The 23,275-nt window shown below is 58.4% G+C and overlaps 1 protein-coding gene across 1 annotated transcript; it reads left to right on the top strand.

The window, feature by feature from the left end:
* Positions 1–1,237: 1,237 nt before the first annotated feature.
* SLC6A17 (solute carrier family 6 member 17) lies at positions 1,238–21,902 on the top strand. Its single transcript, XM_051771662.1, has 12 exons — positions 1,238–1,353; positions 8,696–9,101; positions 11,579–11,736; positions 12,087–12,213; positions 12,887–13,068; positions 13,603–13,713; positions 14,770–15,011; positions 15,298–15,490; positions 15,816–16,008; positions 16,259–16,418; positions 16,926–17,088; positions 17,540–21,902. Exons 2-12 carry the CDS (start codon positions 8,816–8,818, stop codon positions 17,906–17,908), a joined length of 2,184 nt encoding a protein of 727 aa, XP_051627622.1. The 5' UTR covers positions 1,238–1,353; positions 8,696–8,815; the 3' UTR covers positions 17,909–21,902.
* The last annotated feature ends 1,373 nt before the right edge of the window (positions 21,903–23,275 follow it).

The raw sequence follows: 23,275 nt of genomic DNA, 5'->3' as shown, positions 1-23,275 counted from the left end.
TTCCTGCCTTGCCCTGGATAAAATGGGGTGTTACATCCTGCTGTGTCCGCTTGGGATGGAAAGTGGGACCCTTTTACCTGAGGAATTTTATCATCTGCATTAAAGGTGGGTTAAAGGTGCACTAAGGGTGGGTTAAAGGTATGTTAAAGGTGGGTTAAAGGTACGTTAAAGGTGAGTTAAAGGTACATTAAGGGTGGGTTAAAGGTATGTTAAAGGTGGAGACCTCACAGTACCTTCCAGGATCTGAAGGGGCCTACCAGGAAACCAGAGGACTGTTCATCAGGAACTGGAGTGACAGAGCAAGGACAAATGGCTTCACACTGGAAAAGGGGGAATTTAGGTGGGATATTGGGAAGGAATTCTTCCCTGTGAGGGTGGGCAGGCCCTGGCACAGGTTGCCCAGAGCAGCTGTGGCTGCCCCATCCCTGGGAGTGTCCAAGGCCAGGTTGGAAGGTGTGCCTGCCCGGGGCAGGGCAGGGAGTGGAACTGGATCTCTGAGGTCCCTTCCAAGCCAAACCATTCCACAGTAACAAAGTGGTGACCAACAACCCCCAAACACTCTCCTTCCCCGGGGCATCCCTGGGGCCGCTCTTTTGGGGCATTTCAGCGGGTTTTACTTTCTCCCGCAGCCGAGCCGAGCCCACCCCTCGTGTCGGGGCTCGACACTGTTTTTTTCTAACGCCAGAGCCTCCCTCGGCGCGGGGGGGTGGCCCGGCACCCCAGCTTTGACGCGCAGCCCTGTGACTCAAGCCTGCGTCAGGGCTGCGTGTCCCTTCCCATTGAGGAGTTTTTTTTTTAATTTTTCCTTCTCCCCCTCCCCCCCAGTTGCTTTCCCTTTATTTATTTATTTCCCGGGAGCCGAGAGCGGCGTTACCTCCCCGCCGGCGAAGGGCAGCGGGGCCGGGCGAGCGCAGCGCGCATCCCCCGGGCGGCGGCGGGGCGAGGAGGGGGACGCGGAGCGGAGCCACCGCCACCTCGGGGCTTCATCGCCACCTCGGGGCTTCACCGCCACCTCGGGGCTTCACCGCCACCCCGGGGCTTCATCGCCACCCCGGGGCTTCACCGCCACCCCGGGGCTTCACCGCCACCTCGGAGCTTCACCGCCGCGCCGTGCCGAGCCCTTCCCGGCCGCTGCTCCCCTTCCCCCGCTCGCTGCCGCTCCAGTTTGCCGCTTTCCCGCAGCACCGGGAGCCCCGGACCGGCCCCGCCACCGCCCGCTCTCGCCCCCCGCCTCCCCCGCACCGGAGCGGGGGGAACCTGGGTGATTTCTACCGGGAATTTGCGCCGTTTCCTTCGGGATCGGGCCGGTTTTTGCCGGGATCGGGCCGGTTTCATCCTCCCCGCAGCGCCAAGGTAAGGATGCTCCCCCCGCTCCCGAGGATCTCCCCCCTCCCCGGGGGCTCCCGGCTCTGGGTGCCCCCTCCCCACCAGGGCTTTTTGAGGGGAAGATGCTCAGGGACGGGTCGGGGGGTTAATGGAGGCTTCACCTAAGCCTGGAGGCATCAGGCGTGGCCCTAAGGGTGGTGGCATCAGGGGCCGGGGGGACACTGAGAGACTGCAAATGGCTTCAGCCACCCCGGGGGGCTGGGGGTCGCTGGGGGGGTGGCACTGGGTGCCTGCCCGGCTCTTGTTGGTGGGGGGCTCATCCCTTTTGAGGATGGCTGGAAATGCAGCCTCCAGGTTGACCTTGACAATAACATTGGGAGAGGAGAAAGCGTTTGGCTGTGATGAATTATTTCGGTCCTGGCCCCTGAAGTGTGTGTGTGTGTGTTGGGGGGTAATTGCCCCTTCTTTTATTTGTTTTTATGCTGCTCCCTGAGCGTGGCTGGTTGGGTTTGAGGCAGAAAAATGGGGCTTGGGCTCCTGGTTTTGTGAAATCCCCAATACTGGGTGTGGGGATGCACCCAAAGGTGGGTGTTTCGGGCTTGGCCGGGTCCAAATTTCCATCACTCCAGGGACATGGGGCTCAGACTCGTGGGGATATCTGCTCCCAGCTCTTTGTAGAGGACCCAGAAGGTGAAATCCTGCTTCCCGGATCATGCCTTGTGTCTGAGGCACCTGAGGTTTGAGTCCATCAGGAGCTGATGCAACTATTTCTGGTCTGGGTAGGAAAAAACCCGGAGCTATTCTCGGCAGGGCGGAGAGTTTCTGCTGGATATTTCTCCAGAGGTGTCAGGACTAGGTCAAGGAACCTGGCTGGGGTTTGACTGCAGCTCAGCTGCTCCAAGGGGAACAAAATGTGGGTCTGAGCTGTCCACTGGGATAAACTGGAGGTGGCTCCTCTAAAATCAATAGGAATTAAAGGGTTTGGTTTAAAACCCTCCACTGCTGCTTCAGGCTTTCACAGAGCAGGGAATCTGGAGTCACGAGGATCAAACTGACCCTAAACCAGATGCTGACCTGCAAATCCAGGCAAAACCACCCCCTTGGGAGGAGAGGCTCTGCTTTCCCCCCATCCTGGGCTGCATTTGGAATTGTTTGTTTACAAACGTGGCAGCAGCTCCAGGAGTTACAACAGGGAAAAGCAGGGCTGGCGGCGGGACCCGCGTGCTGCCCCGTCGGGGCTTTTTGGGATAAACCTTGGCTGGTTTGGGGTTCAGTCACCGACCTTTGGCTGGAGGGGGGTGAGTTACGAGGCATTGCTGAGACTGAAGTGGGAAAAGATCATCTGGTGAATCAAAGCGGGCCCTGGAGGGACCATGTGGTGTTGGTTTGCTCTGGTGTCACGTTATTGCAGCTGATGTGTGTTCTCATGACACCAAATGGGACAGGAAAGGAGCCCAGAGCCGATGAATCAACGGGCTCAGTGCTTCGTGACAAACCCCGGTGCTGAGGCTCGTCCTCCTCCAGGGTCCATCTCACCACCCAGTCGGCAAAATGGTCTTTTCTGGAGGTTTCTTGGCACCTGTGGGAGAAACGAGCTGCTGCAATGTGTGAAAACCCCGGGGTGGGACAGGCACCCACCAAGGGGGAAAGCCCCCCAGTTCTGGAATGGGAAGGGCACCCACGGCCGGAGTGGGAAGGGAACTCACATGGCACGGGAAAGGTGCCCTTAGGGTGGGAAGGGCACCCACCTCCGGGGTGGAGCAAGGGCTGGAGCAGCCCCAGCTCTGCTTCCCTTCAGAGGAACGGGGGTTATTTATAACATCTGGGTGCTTTTCTGGCAGGAGCCAGGGGTGGGTGTGCGGCAGAAGCGGGGGCAGCTCTGACTCAGCTCAGCTCCTGTGTCACGGTGCTAAAGCGGGACGGGGGCTTTGTCTGCCCCTCAAACACCTTCGGAGGGCAAATGCCACCTCCGGGTCACAGAGCTGCTCCAGGACAGGAGTCTGGCTCCCAGGAAAGCTTCTCCTGCGCTCTCCCAGCTCCTCACACCCACCCCAGCCGAAGTTTGTGCCTCCCCAGGTGTGGGGGTGAGGAGCAAACACAGCCGGTGGCACTGAGTCACCCCTGTGCCCTCTAATTAGCCAGGTGCTAATTAGCGGGGCTCGTTATAAAAAGGGGAGAATGGGAGCAGCCTTAATGAGCCCGGATGGCAAAACCCTTCCCTGTGGAGCTGGAGGCCGAGCAGGGAGGAGCAAAGCCCAGCAGGAAATAGGTTTAAGATGGAGGTGTCTTGGAGAAGCTTTTCCTGCTTCCCCCTCCCTGATGGAAGGGAATTTTGTGGGTCAGGGGTTCCAGACAGGTCCTTGGGGCAGGGCTGGGAGGGATCAGAGCTGCAACGCTTCTGCCTTGAGCAAAAATCTCCTCTTGGGGCTTGGAAGTGGGGCTTGGATGCTGCTTGGAGGGTCCTGCCCTTGGTTTCTTGTGGCTTGGAAAGCGAGATGCTTCCCAAAGGCAGAATGTCTCCCAAAGGACTGGCTCTGCCAGGGCGATCCCTCTCCCACTGCAGAGGCTCTCCTGACCATGGGAAGCAGCAGGTAGGGCCTGGAAGGTGTTTTTCCCATGATTTGGGCTCATGGGATGTGCACCCCGGGCTCCTTCCCCTCGGCTGGGCGGGACCGAGGGAGAGATGATTGTTCCTTCCCTCTCCTCTCTTTCCCGGCCTCGCTGCTTCCTGGGTGACCTTGGATCTGTCCCTTCTCCTCCCTGCTCCAGTCTCCCCCTCTGCACAGAACAGCCTGGCCTTGGGGGCAGGATTTCCCTGCCTCTGGGTGTGGGGAGCTGCAAATCGATGCTCGGATCTCCCAGCCCGATCCTGAGGGAGGATTTCCACCTCCTGAAATTCCTCTGTGACTCTGCCACCTCTCCCTTCCCCGCTCTGTGACCTTGATGGGGTGAGCAGGACCTTCCTGGGCCTGGTGAGCTGGATCCTTCACCAGGAGCTTCGTCAGGAGCATCTTCCTCTCTCCTTCAGGGGGATTTGAGTGGAAGCTCTGCAGCAGCTGAAGGGGGGTTGATGCTGGGACAGGGAGGGACAGCAGAGAGTCCCTAAGGCTTTAAATATTCATTTTAAACTCATCCAATCCCACCTCGTGGTTTTTACCTGCCTCAGTTTCCCTTTATAGACCCAAACAGGCGTAAATGTAGAATTTGGGCCCAGGGGAGGAGAAATCTCCCCCTGTCCCATCCTTTGGACCCAGACTGTGCTGGCAGCTGTGAATCCCCCTCTCCCCCCTGCCTGTCTCTGCCCTCCCAGGCCCAGCTGGAAGCTTTGCTGAGCTGGTTCCAGCCTCTGTGGCTCCCCAATCCTGAGGTGGCTGGGCTCAGCAGGGCACATCCCAACATCCCTCCCCCACACCCCGGGGTGCTGCTGCAGGGCCGTGGTGTCCTCTGCTCCTGGGGGTCTGCACTCATCCCAAACAGCAGCTTTGCCCTAGTCCATGTTTTTGGGATCAGTGGGAGCCTCTGGGCAGGGATTAAACCCTCTGGGTGTAGCAAAGCAGGAGCTTCTTCAGCCCTGTGTGGGGTGAATCCAGCTTGTTCCATGGCAAACCATGGATCTGCTGCAGTGATGGCTCAATCCCAAGGGATACAGTCCTTGTGGACCCACCTGGACAGGCTTGGGGGGGAGGTGTCACCTGGACAGGGGACAGGGATGGGGAGGGTCACTTTGTGCAAGCTGGAGCCCCAGGCTCAGCTCTGGGATCAGGGCTTAGGGAATGGCTGCTTTGCAAGGGGTTGGACATGAAGGAACCCCCTGGGCCCAGGAAGTGGGACATGGAGCATGAGGAGGGGAGTTGTCCCCAGGGAGAGCCCCAGTGCCTCCCCTTGTAGCTCCCATGGGATGTGTTGGCTGCACTCAGAGACACCAGGACCAACCCCAGCACAAACTGGTCCTTCCCCCTCTCCTGCTGTGGGAAAATCCCTGTTCCCTGTCCAGCTGGGTGGCAGCAGCTCTGGTTTGACCTGGGCAAAGCTGTGGGTGCAAAGGCAACCCTGGCCTGGCAGCACAAGTGAGGTTCCTGCTCTGGAAGACCCTCATCTGTCTTCTCCAGAGAGAGAAAAAAGGCACATTTAAGAAAATTAAGGTCACGAGGACTAAGTAAACAAGCTGAATCTCCATCTGTCAGTGACAAGGGCTTTCTCTCTTTCTCCAGCCCGGAAAGCTCCTGGTTGTCAGCTGATCTGCCTCGTCTTTCTCACAGGGTGGTTGTTATTTTTGGCGGATGAATTTTTGATTAAATTCCCTTCTCAATCAAAGAAATGCATGGAAATACCTCTCTCAGATGGATTTGGACTGTGCTTTTCAATTTGAGGGGTGGGGACCTTGGAGCTGATAGGACATGCTGGGGAAAGGACTAGGAAGAGCCCTGCTGGCCCTGCTTTCCCTGGGTAGTGTCCCTGTGCCGGGGGGTTGGTGGTTCCAGGCTGGTTCTGGCTGGGATCATCCCACGGTTCCAGCAGGAATGGGGATGGCAAAGGCTGGGTGAGCTCATGGCATCACTGTCAGGAAGGATCCTCTCTCCCTCAGGCCTTGGCAACACCTTCATCCCCAGGCTGGGGCTGAGCCACTGGGAGACAGCAGGATGTTCCCAAGAAAGCCATGGGGACACTGCCAGAGCCATTCCAGGAGCAGGGCTTGGATCCTGGATGTTCCCAAGAAAGCCATGGGGACACTGCCAGAGCCATTCCAGGAGCAGGGTTTGGATCCTGGATGTTCCCAAGAAAGCCATGGGGACGCTGCCAGAGCCATTCCAGGAGCAGGGTTTGGATCCTGGATGTTCCCAAGAAAGCCATGGGGACGCTGCCAGAGCCATTCCAGGAGCAGGGTTTGGATCTCTGCCAGAGTTTCCCTCTCTGGTTAAATTTGGGTGCCTCTCCCGTGGGGAGGAAGACTCGTCCCCTGCTTCTTCACCCTCATCCCAGTGCCTGGAGACCCCTTGGCCCAGCTGAACACCTCTGACACCCCAAATCCTTTGGGAATGTTGCTGTCTGGAGTGTCCTCTGAGAGCCCTTGGGTTTTGGAGGTGCTGCAAGGACCTTGCTCTTCCAGGACCTGCTGCCTCTCAGCCCCTCAGAACAACTCTGGGAGGACCTAAACTGAGGTTGAGACCCAGGGTGGGATGTTGTGGGGTCTGTCCTGGCCCAGTACCCCCTTCCCTGGAGCTGGGCACCTCCAAGGAGCTGAGCTGTCCCAGGAGAGCCTTTGAGGATGCCCTGACCGTGGGACACTCTGCTCCAGGGGCTCAGCCAGCTCCTCACTGGCCACCTTGGCTCTGTCCCTGGAACAAAGGGACACTTCATCCCCGGGCTGAGCCCTCCCGGTGCTCCCAAGGAGCTGAAGCAGCTGCTGAGCAGACGAGGAGCAGCAAACAGCCCGTGGGGGATTCACCCAGGTCTGCACAAACCCACACACAGCCCGATCCAAACCCGACGGAAATCCCGGCGATTTCCTGACCCTTCCCCTCCCTCCCCACCCCGGGAGATGCTCCAGCCCCGGGCAGCCACGTGCCCGTGATTGCCACGATCGAGCCGCGAGCGGGTTCCGTGAATGAGCCTTCGTTAGGAAATCAAACAGCGCCGGCCCGGCCCTGAAAGGACAATTTAAACGGATAATTTAAATGGGTAATTTAAACGGCTTCTCCGGAGGAGCCGGATCCGGGAAAGATGCGGAGCCGAGACGGTTGCCTGGCAACAGATGCAGCCGACAGCCGAAAATAGATTTTTTTTTTTGTAAAAGGAACAAGGCCTGGCAAAGGGGGAACTTTCTTCAGGGGTGAAAAAGCACCGAGGTGAAGGCGAGGGAGGGGAAGGTTTCCTGCTGCTGCTGCTCTGCCCTGTCTGGGGACGTCAGTGCCCTGGTGGGGAAGGGGTTCTGCTGCTGTGAGAAGGGTTGGGGTTGGGGGCTAGATTGGATCAAAAGTGTTTCTCCAAAGGCAAAAAGAGATGGGAAAGGCTCTGAAAAGTCATGGAGGCAGACGGGACACCGGGAGGCCCACCCTGCATTGTCCATCCTCCATCCCGGTACGGACCAGGGTCAGTTTTCCCAGGGCCGAGGGGCTGTTTGGGCAATGTCACCTGTGAGAGGCCACCGGGGGCTTGGATGAGCTTGGAGCTGACTGAGGAAGCCCCCAGGCCTGGGGGATGGTGCTGCAGCTGGGCCAGGGTGGGATCATCCCCTGGGTGTGGCCCCAGAGCTCTGCCAGGCCCCAGCGACCAGCCGTGTGTACCCTGGGAGACAGGGATGGAGAGGATGGAAGAGAAGGAAGCCTGGCTCTTCAGGAGAGTCATTTTTGCAAGATGAGGGGTTTGTTGTGGGGTTTCTGTATTTTCTCCCCACTTGGTGAAGCACCACAGTCCCAGCTGGGTTGGGAGCTGCCAGTCCCACCCCAGTTCTCCCAGTATGGAGAGGAGGGACGTGCTGCTTTCCCAGGCTGGGGATCCCCAGAGCAGCAGAGCACATTCCCTCAGTGTTCCTGAGATATTCAAGGTGGGAGAGAGACCTGCAGGGCTGAGCCAGGTTGTGGAGGTGCCTCCATGCAGGATCATTCCTCCTGGCCCAGGCTGGAAGCTGGGAAGCAGGAGGGGCTGGGATTGATGGCTTGGCCTTGGCTGCTGCTCTCCGCTGTAAAGCTGCCTGGGAAGATTTAACATCAGGCTCCAGGGATTTTATGTCACTCCTGATAATGTCCCGGGATGGAGAGATATCCTGGGTGTTTGTCACTGTCCCCTGAAAGCTTCCAAGTTGTCGTGGAGCTTATCCAGGGCTCTGCCAACGGCCAGGAGGGGAGGGAGCAGGACAGGAGGGCAGGGCCTTGGGCAGAGCTGGAGTTGGTGTCAGATTTTGTGGGGTTCAGCTGCTGCCTGGGGGTGTTGGAGGGGCAAGAGGTGTCACAGTGATGTGAGCAGCTCCATCACTTGTCCCTGTCCTCTGGAGCCCAGGGAAATTCCCTGCTGGGGGTCACAGGAGGCCCTTCTCCAGGAATGAGAGAGTGGCTGCCCCATCCCTGGAAGTGTCCAAGGCCAGCTTGGATGGGGCTTGGAGCAACCTGGGCTAGAGGAAGGTGTCCCTGCCCATGGCAGGGGGTGGCACTGGATGAGATTTAAGGTCCCTTCCAACCCAAACCATCCTGGGACTCTACAATGCTCCACCGGGGGGTTGCTCCTGGTCCATCCTTCATGGAGAAGGGGACGCTCCTGGTTCAGCTGAAGGCCCCCAAGGATGGGATGATGGAAACCCTTCTCCCCCAGTGCTGCCGGTCCCATCAGAGGACAAAACAAACCCAACCCCCTCCACTGACCCCTTCCCCCCCAGGTCCTGCTGATGACGAGGAGGTGAGGCCCGAGCTGTCGCTCACGCCGGTGCCGTTCCCCGCGGGACGTTCCTCTCCTTCCCTCGCCCCATCCCGCCCCCGGGGCCCCCCGAGCCGTCCCGATGCCCAAGAACAGCAAGGTGACGCAGCGGGAGCACAGCAGCGAACATGTCACCGAGTCGGTGGCCGACCTGCTGGCCCACCAGGAGCCCGTGGACTACAAACGCAGCGTCCTCAACGTGACGGGCGGGGAGGCCTGGGACAAGCAGAAGGAGGGGGAGGAGGACCTGGATGCGGAGAGGCCGGCCTGGAACAGCAAACTGCAGTATATCCTCGCCCAGATTGGCTACTCCGTGGGGCTGGGCAACGTCTGGCGCTTCCCCTACCTCTGCCAGAAGAACGGAGGAGGTGAGACCCGGGGCAGGGGTGGGATCAGCCCTTGGAGAGGGGGATATGGCCCAATTGTGCCCCACCACACATCGGGGTGTGGATGCTGGGGCAGGACAGAGGTTATTTGGGCTCTAAGGTGGGTTATGTGGGCTCTGAAGGTGGAAAGGGGCAGCCAGGAGTTGTGCTGAGTTGTTGGAATCTCCTGGGCAGCCTCTTCCTAAAGGTTGTCCACCTGCCCACTCCAAAGTCAAGGTGAATCCCAGGGTAGGACCCAGGATTTCTTGCTGCAGCTCCTGATTCCTGCTGGGGCAATTTTGTAAACTAGGGGGAAAATGGGAAGAGAGAATCCCTCCATTTCCCTGGGTCCTGAAGTCACATTGGATAAAACGGGAAGAGAGTCCTCCTGTTTCCCTGTGTCCTGAAGCCACATTGTCCAGACTCCAGTCCCTTCCCAAATCCTCCTTCCACCAGTCTGTTCTCTCATCCCACCCCGTGCCTCCTCCTTGGGCTCCCAGGAGCAGCCCAGAGGGCCAGGCCTCGTCCAGCTGTGCTGAGACCCCCCACCCTTCATGACACTGACTGGGTGGGTCCCTCACCATTAACCCAAACCCGGCCCCTTCCCAGCAGTGCTGCCGGGGCCAGGACCAGCCCACCCAGTGCTCCCATCTCCCCTGAGCATTCCATGTTCCCAGCATTGCATCCCTTGTGCCCCCAGCCCCACAACTGGAAAAGCTGCAGTGCCCTCAATAACTAAAACATCTCCAGTTGTCATTAGGATGAGTCATCCTGCCAAATGTGCAGTCAGCACCCCTTTCCCTTTCCCTTTCCCTTTCCCTTTCCCTTTCCCTTTCCCTTTCCCTTTCCCTTTCCCTTTCCCTTTCCCTTTCCCTTTCCCTTTCCCTTTCCCTTTCTTTAGCCCAGGTGGCCTCACCTCTCTGTCCCATGGGGCAGACACTGATTTTCTGCCTTTTCTTCCCCCCCTTGGCTGGGATCCCCCTGGCCTGTGGCGTGGTGCCAGCCAGCAGGATGCAGGAGGTGGGGAGGGATGGACAGAGCATTCCTGGCCGTGCTGAGCAGGGATGTGGTGGTGGCTGCTGCTCCTCTCCTGCTCCCCAAGCAGGTGCCTGCGGGGGATGACGCTGTGCCGGGAGCAGGATGGGCTGGAGCCAAATTCCCAGCACTCGGTGTGCCAGGAGCTGGCACAGGCTGGCCCTGGTGCTGCTGAGCATGGTGATGTACAGGCTTGAGCTGGTGCCCAGCTTCCCAGACATCACAGCAAGAAAATCTCCAGTACTGGACACATTTCCACGTGAACGTGTCCGTCTGCCTCAGGCCGGGATGGCCGGGAGGGCGTTGCAGAGATGGGATGCTCGTGGTCCTTCCCCAATTCCACCAGCTCCAGCTCTGCTCCCCGCCTCTCCTTTCCCCCTCCCAGTCACCCGGAGCTGCTGCACCTCAGTTTTGCCCCCCCTGCATTTCTAACACATGATCCCAACCTCTGGATTTGCCGAGCCCCTGCTCAGAGCAGCCTCGGCTGCTCCAGGTCCCGGCCGGGGCCGTGGGGGGGTGGTGGCTGTCACCGAGGTGTCAATCCAGCCGGGAATTCTCGCTGCCGGCTGCCCTGCCGGAGGCAGCCACGTGCTCAGAGCCCATCCCGGCTCCTGGCAGGAGGCTGGAGTCGTTCATCAGCTGCAGCGTTGAGTCATCGCATCCTTTACGGGCACTTGGCCCCGGGAGCCCCGGGTTCCTCTCCAGCCTCAGCAATCAGACAGAGATTAACTGACTTCTTCCTCTCAGCTGGGCCTCCCCCGCCAGAGGATTTTGCTCTGCCCCAGCTGGCAGTGGGGTGGTGGGTGCTGCTGTTTGGGATGTGTTGGACAGACGAGAACAGGCAGGACCCGGGGAACAGGAGGGTCCTGCCTCCCTCTGTGCCAGAGATGGCTGGGAATGTGGCCCCATGGATTGGCTCCTGGAGGGGTGTCCTTGCACATGGAGTGTCTATGGACGCAGGGGGTCTTTGTGTGCTTTGGGGTCAATCCCACATGTCCCCACAGTGGCAGGGGGTGTTGCACCCTTCCCTTCCACACGTATGTTTGCTCCTCTCCACAAGCTTCTCTGCTGGCCAGGCTCTAATCTCCATTCCCAGATCATGGAATCATCTAGGTTGGAAAAGCCCTCTAAGACCACCAAGCCAAACCCAGCACTGCCATCCTCACTACTACCCCGTGTCCCCAAGTGTCACATCCACACACCTTTTAAACCCGTCTAGGGATGGTGACTCCACTTCTGCCCTGGGCAGCTGTGCCAGGGCCTGACCACCCTTTCCATGGAGAAATTGTCCCTGATATCCAATCTAAACCTTCCCTGATGCAACTTGAGGCCATTTGCAAAGGAGCTGATGGACCAGGCAGAGCCTGTCCCTGCCTGTCCATCCCTGTCCCATGCCCTTGGGAACAGAGAGAGGGGTCCATGACGACCTTTCTCGCCCCCTCCAGGTGCTTACTTGGTCCCATACCTGGTCCTGCTCATCATCATCGGGCTCCCCCTGTTCTTCCTGGAGCTGGCTGTGGGGCAGCGGATCCGCAGGGGCAGCATCGGAGTCTGGAATTACATCTGTCCCCGCCTGGGGGGCATTGGCTACGCCAGTTGCCTCGTGAGTGCGCCCTGGGGAGCCCCCAGACCCCACCTCGGGTTGGGTGGGGTGGAACCAAACCCCATGGGGAGGTTTGAGAGGTCAAGGGGTGCATTTCCAGCTCCACTCATGGGCTGGTTTGGGGGTGGGCCCATCCCCTGATCCCTGCACCCCACTCTCTGCCCAGCGGGAAGGTGGGCACAGGGAAGGACACTGCCCTGTGATTTGAGGCACAGTGACACTGCCCTGTGATTTGAGGCACAGTGCCACTGCCCTGTGATTTGAGGCACAGTGCCACTGCCCTGTGATTTGAGGCACAGTGTCACTGCCCTGTGATTTGAGGCCGTGTCCTCTCTCCCTCCTCCCCCCAGGTGTGTTTTTTCGTCGGTCTCTATTACAATGTCATCATTGGCTGGAGCATCTTCTACTTCTTCAAGTCCTTCCAGTACCCGCTGCCCTGGAGCGAGTGTCCCCTGGTGAAGAACGGCTCCGTGGCCAGTAAGGAACAGCCCTGGGGCCAGGGGGGGCTCAGCTGGGAGGGAGCAGCTCCCAGGGGAGGGGGCTGGGGGCACTGGAGACCCCCAACACCTGTAGCTGTCACAGGTCGGGGCCACCAGAGGTTGAGGTGTCTCCTGAGTCCTCCCTGCTTGCCCTGAGCACAGGGAGAGCTCTCCCTTGCCAACGAGGCTGCTGGAAGATATTAATTATGGGCTCTTGATGAATGAGGTTGGATGAGGGTCTTCCACACTCTCTGACCCCACCAGTGGGATTTGGTGCCAGTTTGGGAATCCACAGTGTGGATTTTCAGGCTTCCTCAGTACTTGAGGCCGGGATCTGATCCAGGACCTGGCTGTTCCATTGGTGCCCGACCGAGACACTGATGGAGCTAATGGTGTTTAATATCATCTGAGCACCTCCTTGGGACACTCTGAGGGGATTTATAGCAAATAAAAATGTCTCTCCCTGTATTTAATATCTAATTTTCACCTGGTAATGGTTTTATGTTCTGTCTCTTATTTTTCCTGCTGAAAACAAACCCCATTAATTCCTGCCTCTTAGCTTCCAGAGGTACCTCCCTTCCCTGGCCTGCTCCAGTGGGTTTTTCACAGTAGAGGCAGTGGGTGACTGTCCCCCAGCCCCCTCACGCTCTCCTGTCCCTGCTCTGTTGCAGTTGTGGAGACAGAATGTGAGAGGAGCTCGGCCACCACCTACTTCTGGTACCGGGAGACCCTGGACATCTCCAACTCCATCTCGGAGAGCGGGGGGCTCAACTGGAAGATGACCCTGTGTCTGTTGGTGGCCTGGAGCCTGGTTGGCTTGGCCATGATCAAAGGCATCCAGTCCTCTGGGAAGGTGGGTACTGGTGGCCCCCTGAGCCTGGCTGGGCTCTGTGCTCGGGGCAGGAGCTTCCCACCTCAGGGTCGCTCTCCTTTGACTGGGATGTCAAACGCCTCCTTTGATGTTTGGTTTCAAGTGCTTCAGGTGCTCTGGAAGCGGGAGGTGGCCAGGGGAGGATGGAGACCCTTCCTCCTGGTCTGGGGGAGCTGAGGGGTGCTGTGACCCTTGGGATGCTCACACCCACTCCACAGTCGGGGCCATCTCTGAGGGGGTCCAGAATAAGATCAAAAGAGAGTGTAAGGAAGATGTTTAGTCCAACCTGCAGCCAGGGATCAGCCAGGGCAGCAAATCCACCTGAGCTCCAGCACTGGGAACATCCTGCTCCAAGGGGTCCCATGGCTGCCTGAGGAACAAACCTCACCCTGGGGTGGGAAACCCCCCTGGGTGGGAAACCCCCCCCCTCTCCCCAGTTGGCTTCCTGTGGGTTGGACGGGGAGGTGGCTGGGTGGGAAAGGAGGCTGTGCCCGTGTTGGATCCCTCTCTCTCCAGGTGATGTACTTCAGCTCCCTCTTCCCGTACCTGGTGCTGGTTTGCTTCTTGGTGCGGGGACTTCTCCTGCGTGGGGCAGTGGATGGGATCATGCACATGTTCACACCCAAGGTGAGAGCCCCCAAACCCTAAACAGGTTCTCCTCCTGGCTGGTCACACCCTGTTCTCCCTTAGTTTTCTTATTCCTCTTATTAGTTCCCTATATTTCACTTATTTTCCTCCCCACCCTAAAAACGAGAGTGCCAACCCCAAACTACCTCGGGGATCCTGATAGGTCATCAGCACCCAAAGTTTAGGGTGTGGCCAGGACAGCCAAGAGCCTCACAAACTCACCCCTCAGCATCACCCTGTCCCCCCCTCAGCTGCCCAGACACCAGGGTGGGGAGTGGGGGGGAGCCTGAGGCCCAATACAAATATAAAGACTTCATGGAACAACTCTGTCTGGCAGCAAAACCTCTGCTGGTGGTATGTGCCTATTAATTAAGCAGCTAATTAATTAATTAAGCAGAGATGTAGATGAATCAGCTCAGCCGACGAGGCTGTTGGAAGACATTAATTATGGGCTCTTGACGAATGACGCTGGGAGGCCTCCAGGCTGCAGCTCTGGCTCCTGGGAGAGGGGGGATGTGGTTGGGGGGGACTGGGAGTTAAAAACAACCCCCCCCAGCCAGGATGTTGGATTTCCAGTGCTCCATGTGCTCTGGAAGGAGGAGGTGGCCAGGGAAGGATGGAGACACATCACTGGGTGGATTGTGGCTCCCTGGGGCGGGGGGACATGGACACCCCTCCCCAGGGCAGCTGGGTCTCCGCTGGGAAGCTGCAGGGCTTTGCACTGGGAGATGGAGCACCCAGGTCAGGCCCTGAGGCAAGTGGAGCACCCAGAGGCAGGGTCAGCTCAAACCTCTGCCTGACCTCCCCACGCCTCTGTGGGAAAGAGAAGGACTTGTGAGTGCTGGGTGATGACCTGACCGTGGTAGATCACGGAAGTCCCAGAATGGTTTGGGTTGGAAGGGACCTTAAAGATCATCTCATTCCACCTCCCATCAAAATGCTCCCAAACCAGCCCAGTCTGGAGGCACAGCAGCCTTTCAGTGGAGCTCTGGCTCCACTGGGGTGAGCAGTGGGGTCACCAGACCACTGAACTTCTTCTCCTGTCTTCCTCCCAAGCTGGACAAGATGCTGGACCCCCAGGTGTGGCGGGAGGCGGCCACGCAGGTTTTCTTTGCCCTGGGCCTGGGCTTTGGGGGTGTCATCGCCTTCTCCAGCTACAACAAGCAGGACAACAACTGCCACTTCGACGCCACACTCGTGTCCTTCATCAACTTCTTCACGTCCGTGCTGGCCACCCTGGTGGTGTTTGCTGTGCTGGGCTTCAAGGCCAACATCATGAACGAGAAATGTGTGGTGGAGTAAGAGCTGGGTTTGATTTGTTTGGGGTGGGCAGGTCTCTGCTGCTGCTGGTTGCGGTGGCTCTGGAGGCAACAGAGGAAGTGCTCTGGAGCTGGGTGATCCTGGGTTTTGGTGGATGCAAGTTCCTGATGGCCAAGACTTGTATTTCTAGAGATGTCTCACTGAGGGAGTTGGGCATTCAGCTCTTCCAGCCTAAAATCCAGCTCTAAGATGGGCTCCTAGTCCGCAAATTGCAGGTAAATCCGACACATCTCACACCACCTGAGAGGTTCTGTTGTCCCTTAGGAATGCCGAGAAGATCCTGGGCTACCTGAACACCAACGTGCTGAGCCATGACCTCATCCCACCCCACGTGAACTTCTCCCACCTCACTGCCAAGGACTACAACGAGATGTACAGGGTGATCATGACGGTGAAAGAGGGGCACTTCAAGGAGCTGGGCTTGGACGCCTGCCTGCTGGAGGATGAGCTCAACAAGGTACCTGCTGGCACTCTCAGGAGCTCACCCACACCCATTGCCCCTCCCTGTGTCAATCTTGGGCACGTGGATCTGGAAAAACTTCTTTTAGAAACCCTCCACGGCTGGGAATCCACGTCCCTGTGGTTTTCCCCTTGTGGTCCCTCCTGGGGTCGGGGTAAGGTCTGTCCATAGCGAGTCCTGCAGGGTCATCACCAGCAGCAGACTGGGGTTTTCCTTCCTTGAGGACTGGTTCAGGGAGGGAGACCTGAGCCATTCAGGGCCTTGAAGTCTGTGTCCCTGACGTGTTTCTCCTCATCTGTCGGTCCTGTGTCCCCCTCAACAGTCGGTGCAAGGGACTGGCCTGGCCTTCATCGCCTTCACCGAAGCCATGACCCACTTCCCAGCATCACCCTTCTGGTCCGTCATGTTCTTCCTGATGCTGATCAACCTGGGCCTGGGCAGCATGATCGGCACCATGTCGGGCATCACCACCCCCATCATCGACACCTTCAAGGTGCGCAAGGAGGTGTTCACAGGTGAGGGCCTTTCTCCTGCAACCTCCTGGGGAAGGGGTGGGGGGTCCCCGTTGCCCTGAGGAGACGTTCCAGGAGAGTGTGGACACAGTGGGTGTGAACTGGGCCTTGCTAATGCAGGGAATGGGCCTTGGGGAGGCCTCGGTGTCCCTCAGGGGGGTTTGCTGACCACTCCAATGCAGGGAATGGACCTTGTGGTGGTCTTGGCTCTGCTCGGGGGGCTCTGCTGACCACCCCTGTTTGCTCCCCCCAGTCGGTTGCTGCATCTTCGCCTTCCTGGTGGGGCTGATCTTTGTGCAGCGCTCTGGGAACTACTTTGTCACCATGTTTGATGATTACTCAGCCACGCTGCCTCTCACTGTCGTGGTGATCCTGGAGAACATCGCTGTGGCCTGGATTTATGGCACCAAAAAGTAAGGAACTTGTACAGCAAAAGGAATAACTGTGCTGTGACTCCTGGCTAAAAAAAACCCCCTTCCAGCTCTTTTCTGTATGGCTTTTTCTCCAAGAGAAAAGCTCAGTTCACCTTGATCCTCCCGCCCTGCCCCGGTGTAACTCAGCCCCAGGAGCAGGTTCTTTTTGTGGGTATCTCCTGTTTGTTGTGGTGCCCTGTCCCCCGAGATCAACCTTTGTTCTGAGGTTTCCATGTCCTTCTGGAAAGACACCTTGTTCCCCCCGGTGCTTCTTGTTGTTCCTAAGCTGGTCAGAGCAAAGGAGGCTCTGGATAATGCTCAAAAGGCCTTTTCCTCAGGAGTTTCCCACAAGTCCTACAGGCTTGAGGAATATTGAGATGCTCCCCAGGACCAGCTGCGTTCTACTTCAGGCTCTGCCTTGAGCACAGTTGACAACAGGGGCTCCTGGGAGGGGGTTTGTCCCTTGGAGGTGGGGAGAACAGCAGGATTCCATCTCTTCCCTGGCAGGTTCATGCAGGAGCTGACGGAAATGCTGGGATTCCGGCCCTACCAGTTCTACTACTACACCTGGAAGTACGTGTCCCCCATCTGCATGGCCGTGCTCATGACCGCCAGCATCATCCAGCTGGGAGTCAGCCCCCCGGGGTACAGCGCCTGGATCAGGGAGGAGGTGAGCACAGCCCCCCTCCCCATCCCAGGGGTCCTGGCTGAGCAGGGGAGAGCTGCAACTACCCCGTTCCTCCCACCCCTGCTCCCCTCTCCTGGGTGACATCCTGCTCCCCTCTCCTGGGTGACATCCTGTTCCCCTCTCCTGGGTGACATCCTGCTCCCCTCTCCTGGGTGACATCCTGCTCACCCTCTGCGTTTGTCCACCCGGCCCAGACATCTCCACCCAGTTCTGACCATGGAGTGAAGTTTCAGTGTGGATTGTGGTTGACCTCTGTGGGCAGTACCATGTCCTTCCCCTCGATTTGAACCCACTTTCTGCCAGCTCCAGGTGTCCCTGAGGATGGAGTCTTGCAGGAGGCAGCAGAGATTGTCTCACACTTCAGAGCCGTGGTACCTGGTGGGCATCACCTTTGCTGTGACAGCCCCGTGACATTAATATCTGTTCCTTCCAGGCTGCTGAGAAGTTCCTGTTCTACCCAGCCTGGGCCATGGCCATCCTCATCTCCCTGATCATCCTGGCATCCCTCCCTCTGCCCCTGGTCTTCATCCTCCGGCAGTTCCACCTCGTGTCCGACGGCTCCAACGCCCTCTCCGTCACCTACAAGAAGGGCCGGATGATGAAGGACATCTCCAACCTGGAAGACAACGACGAGACCCGTTTCATCCTGAGCAAAGTGCCCAGCGAGACCCCGTCCCCCATGCCCACCCACCGCTCCTACCTGGGGCCGGGCAGCAACTCCCCCATGGAGATGAGCAGCGCTCCCAACGGACGGTACGGGAGCGGGTACCTCCTGGCCAGCACCCCCGAGTCCGAACTGTGACGGCCCCCCCTGCCCGCCACCCCCGCCGCGAGAGGAGGGCACTGGGGAGTGGATCCTGGCCGTCCAGGCAACGGGAAAAATTCATTAATAAGGAAGACGAAGAAGAAACCCCCCCTCTTATAAAATCATAACCCAAAGCAGCCGTTCGTAAGGTGACACCGGGAAGGAGGGATTGAGGGAGGGGCAGGACTCCTCCGACAACCCTCGGCTGAAAGGCAGGATCCCCCCGGGGCCGCCCCCGGGGAAGGGAGGAGGAGCAAGAGACGCTCCGACACCTTTCCGAGAGTCGTTCTCAAATCTGAAGCAAGGAATCTCTTTTCTAAGCAGCTGATGGTTGGAACAAGGACCCGGAGGCAGGTTGGGAAGCCAACCCCGCTCCCTCCTGTCGCCCAGCGCTCTTCCCTCCTGTCTTTGTCCCTCATCCGGGAGGAGTCATGGCCTTATTCCAACGAGCACAATTTAACCCTTGATGTTCAGAGCACAAAAAGGTGCTGTTGTTGTCACCATCGTTGTTGTTGTTGTATCTCCTGTAGGTTTTTATAGCTGTGGACACACCCAAATGACCCCCAAAATCCTGACCAGGGTTGGCAGGGAGCAGCATGGGGGTGGCTGGGACTGTGGATGGTGGATCCTTGGAATCTTTGTTGCCACCAGCATGGGAACAGTGGCTGGGGGTTGTTTGGAGGCATGGAGATGTCATGGCTGTGGGATGAAGTGGCAAGTTTTGTGTTGAGTGGCAGAAAGACTTTTGAAGGGACAGTGGTTTGGGTGTGTGAGCGTTGTGGGGTCTGGCTGGGGGAGAGGAGTCTCTCCTGGAGTCACTCCTCATGTGTGGGATGTTCTGCTGAACCAAAATCCCTGGCATGGCGATCGTCTCCTCTTGCTCCTCTCTTCAGATGGCCCAGAGGGACACCCAGAGGAGCTGTGGGACATGCAGTCCTGTCACAGTCCTGGTTTAGCTCTCAGGAAACCACCCCCTGATTTACCTCCCGTGCCCCTCCAGCCAAGGGGAGCTGGGCAGTGACTCTCTCTGGACTTGCCTCCTCATTTCTCCTCCTGTTCCCTTTGACCCCCCTTTGGGGGTCCTGTTGCACCCCCACAGGAGCTCACCAGCTTCTGGATGGGGGTGACCAGTTTTTGGGGACCACAGGCATCCGTGGAGCAGCAGCTGTTGGGGAGTCCCAGGAGTGGGAGATCCCAGATCTCCTTGGCTCTTGATGAGGTTGGTGAGCCCCTGCCAGAGCCCAGGGGGCCATCCATGTTTTTTGGAAGATCAGATTGATGTGACTGCACGTTGTTTCTCCCCAGGTTGTTTGGGAAAGGGGGGGATCTCCCAGCTCTGAGTCTCTCCCACTGGGACTGGGGCTCATTTCCCTAAATGCCACAGGTAGCCAAGCACTTCTGCCAAGGGGCCCAGTATACCCTGGCACATTCCCCCTTTCCCAGTGGGGACAGGGAAGCAGCAACCTGCCTGGGCTCTCTCCCTCTCTCAGCACTTTGCTGTGGCCTCCAAAAACTGGGGGAGCACCTCATCCTTGGTCCTGCTGGGCTGGGGTCATGCACGAAGGTGTTTCAGGCCAGTCTGAAGGTCAGGTTTGGGGGGGCTGGTCCACGAGTCCTTCTCTCCCTTCCCTCTTCTGCTTTCCTGTCAGTGGCTCTTCTTCCACCTTGGTTTTGTTTGGGAGGTGAGTGAAGGCAGAAGGTACTTGGTCCATTCACCACATCCCTGACCTCTCAGCATTCCTGGGGCCAGGAGGTTCCCCACAGTAACATCTCCTGTGGGTTCTGATCCTTTATTTGTTGTCCTTCTCTGTGGGCTTAGCTGGTGACCCGGGGACTCTTCCTGGACAATTGGCTCAAGCCCTTCATCGACCATTTTTCCAGGGGAAAATGGAGGCAAGGACTGAACTGAGGCAGCTCAGTGATGGCTCTGAGAGGCACCAGATCCGTGTGGTCAGGATCAGCAGTGCTCCTCCAGCATTCCCCCTTCCCCATCCCTCCAAGGTCTTTCTCCTTCCCCTGTCCCTGCAGAGGGACACTGAAACGTCCCCACTGCATCATCCCTGAGGGGGAGAAGCCCAAACCTGGTGGGTTTTCCTCACCATTAGTCAACATGTTCCTTCCCATCTTTGTTTGGATCCATCTCCACCTGACCAGCAAAACAGGATGAGACAAATCTTTGCCCAGTGTCCCCTCCCGACGCCCCCGAGCCCGGGGGCCGCGTTCCCCCCGCAGCTCCCATGGAGTTGGTGGAGCAGGACACCTCCCACGGCCAGAACGCTTCACCCCATCCAGCCCCAGGGTGTGGGCAAGGATCCAGCCCCCCCCCCGTGCCTCCCAGCCCCATTCCCAAACCAGCCAGGGAGGCTTCGCTTCCCTCCCCTCTCCGTGCAGCATCGACGAGAGGCAAAGTCAGCAGGAAGGCAACAAAAAAAGCTATATTATATATATATACATATATATATATAAAATATATACAGAGAGAGGAGATGGGATAATAGCCTAGAGATTCTCTATTTCTATTGTATATTTATTCTGTAAATGTCACTGTAAATGCTGTTAAATGACAAACTGTATTCCAAAGTGGCCCGTGACCTATTTTCATTCCCAGTGCTGTACAGATCAATTCTCATTCTAGAGAGGGACATATTTTTACCTTTTTATTTCTTGTCCGTGGTGGGTGGGCGTCCCTTTCCCCCCGCCCCCAGCCCAGGGAGGCTCCAACCACCCTGGGCGGATCCTGCAGAGAGGAAGAGCAGGAGGAGGAGGAGAAAGAGGAGGAGGAGGAGGGACGACGCCTTTACTTTTATCTGTGGAAATACTGTATTTTGTCGTGGCATTCGGTGTTAGACACGGGGTGTTGGGGGGAGTGTGTGTGTGCGTGTGTGTGTTTTAAGTGGTCCGTGTTGTCGCGTGTGTCCGTGCGGGGGGTGTGCGCGTGTCCGTGGGTGCGCCTGGGTTTAGGATTCACTTCTGGCTGTTCTCTCTCACTTTCCGAGCCCGCCTCGGGGGTTTCTCCCGCTCGCCGGGGCAGGTTCTTCCTCCACACTCCTCCTCGGGGTCCCAGGCTGTGGGTGGGGCCGACCCCCGGTGGCTTTTAGCCCCAGAGATCCCGTTTTTCCCCTCTCTCTCTGCACAGAGGCACAGGGAATAGCTGCTAGTTGTGAGCACAGGCACTTTTCAGTTTTCCTTCAGGCAGTGGGACGAGGAGGGGGAGCCGCTGCCGATGTCCCTGTCCCCCCACATCAGCTCCCTGCCCGGTTCCCAGCCCAGCTCCTGCTGCCGAGAGCAGCGTGCTGTCCCTGGCTGGGGGACAAGGAGGTGCTGGGGCATTGGGAGGGGTCCAAACCCTGGGGACAGAGCTGGGGTGGGGTTCAGTGGGTCTGGAGAAGGCAGAAAGGAGGTTGCAGAGGGGGCCCCGCCTTGTGCTACTGGTCCAGCCTGTAGGGCTGGAGTTGGGATGCTCCATCCCCCAGCACCGGGCTCTGCTCCAGGGGCTGGACCTTGATCCCGGAGCGAGTCAGAGGGGATGGCTGGAGCCAGGCCCCCAAGTGTCCCACGGCTCCTTCCCCTCAGTCCCTCCAAAACAGCCCCTGCCTCACCTCCCAGCCCTCACCCAGACCCTGGCAGGCCACATGGACCCCCAGCACCTCCAGGAGCAGCTCCCACTGCCTCCTCCTGTCCCCGATCCCTCCCTGAGCCCGGGTCTCGCTGGCAGGGGTGGGAGCAGAGCTGGGTGGCCTTGGTGGCCAGGACAGTGGCCTTGGTGGCTGGGGGGACAATGCACGGCCACGGGAGCCCCCAGGATGGAGCTGCTTCCCCTGGGGAAAGCACAATGCTGGCGAAACCCTCCTGTACAGGTAAAAGCACAGATCCCATCGTGACACATCCCCGTAGTTCCCATCGGGCTCCTCGGCCATCGAGAGAAACCCTGTAAGAGCTGTATCAGAGTCTGATTAAAAGTCTCTTCTTACCAAACCTCTTCTCACCAAGCCTCTTCTCTGCCTCTGTTCCTTTCTTGGGGTGGGCTTTGGGGTCTCTCTGAGGTTTGGGGTGGCAGAGAGATAAAGCCATCGTTGGCCTCCAAGGGCATCGGGGTCTGTCCTTTCCTGTCCTGTCCTGTCCCCACTGTTGTCCTTCTGTGTCCCCTCACTCCTTCCAGCATCAGCCCCTGCAAGGGGCTCGTTCAGAGCAGGCAGGTGCTTCAGGAGCATCGGGGGGGTTGTTTTCCATCCCAGACCAGTTCAACCAGTACACACTGGCTTTCTGGGGCACATGGACTGGTGAGACACAGCATCTGCTCCTCTGCAGAACACCCAGCCAACAGTGCTGGGGGCTCATCCTGAGCCCTGGGGGTCCTGGGAATCTGGAGACTCTCCCTGAAGAAGGATTTCCAGTCATCCCAGATGCCTTCAACTGCTGGGAATTAGCTTGGCAACAGGTTTGGTGGGGAGAGGGGCTGCCCCTTCCCTTCCTTCCCATCCCTGGTAGCTCGTTTGGCTTCTCCAGGGCTGATCCAGCCCAAGGGAACGTGAGGAAGGGGGGAAGAATTGGGGATGTGTCCCTGGGCACTGGGGATGCCATCGGGGCACTGCCATGGCCACGAACTGAAGTTGCCCCCCTGCACTGGCAGCTGGGGAGGAGCAGGGCAGGGTTCTTGGGCACCTTTGCACCATCTGGAGATGTTGGTGCAGGAGTGGGGCAAGTGTCTGGCCCAGCTGGAGGAGCAGCACTGCTCAGGGAAGGGACAGGAGGTGGCACAGGGGGGGTCTGTGCCCAGAGGGTGCCCAGGACTCAGCTCTGGGGGAAAACCCCCCCCAGGAGCGATGACCAGGACAATGGGACAGGTGGGACAGCTCTGACCCCACTCTGGGGGAGCAGGGATGGAGATCCCAGCGCCCCCTCCTCCTCAGTGAGGATGCAGGAACACAGGGCAGCCCCCACGGAGCCCGTGGGGACCCACGGGAGGGGTCACTGCTGTGCTGAGCTGGCCGGACTCAGCCCTTCCTGTGCTCCCAGAGCGCCTGGAGCGGCAGGAAAACCCCAGAGCTCCCTGAAAACAGCTGAAGGAAAAAAACTCGGGGGGTAGAAAAACAACACAGAAATGGGTCCAAATGTAGAATTTAAGCCAAATACCTACTTTGGGAAAAAAAATTTAACTGAATTTCCCGTGGCAGTGAGGGAGGGAGATCTCAGAGCCTGGTGAGAGGTGAAGGTTGGTGCTGTCGGAGCAGGGGGTGGGGTTTGGGTGTCCCATCTCAAACCAGCTCTGGACCAGGGCACGGACACACGGTGGAGCTGCTACAGCAACATCTTGCTGTGATTCCCTGAGCACCTCGGAAAGAGAAAGGACAGTTATCCTGATGT

The sequence above is a fragment of the Manacus candei genome, unplaced genomic scaffold, assembly GCF_025592945.1.
Source record: "Manacus candei isolate 608988 ecotype Guabito, Panama unplaced genomic scaffold, ASM2559294v1 h1tg000139l, whole genome shotgun sequence".
Classification (NCBI taxonomy): domain Eukaryota; kingdom Metazoa; phylum Chordata; class Aves; order Passeriformes; family Pipridae; genus Manacus; species Manacus candei.
Note: the sequence above shows the minus strand (reverse complement) of the source record. Positions and strands in the feature narration are given on the sequence as shown.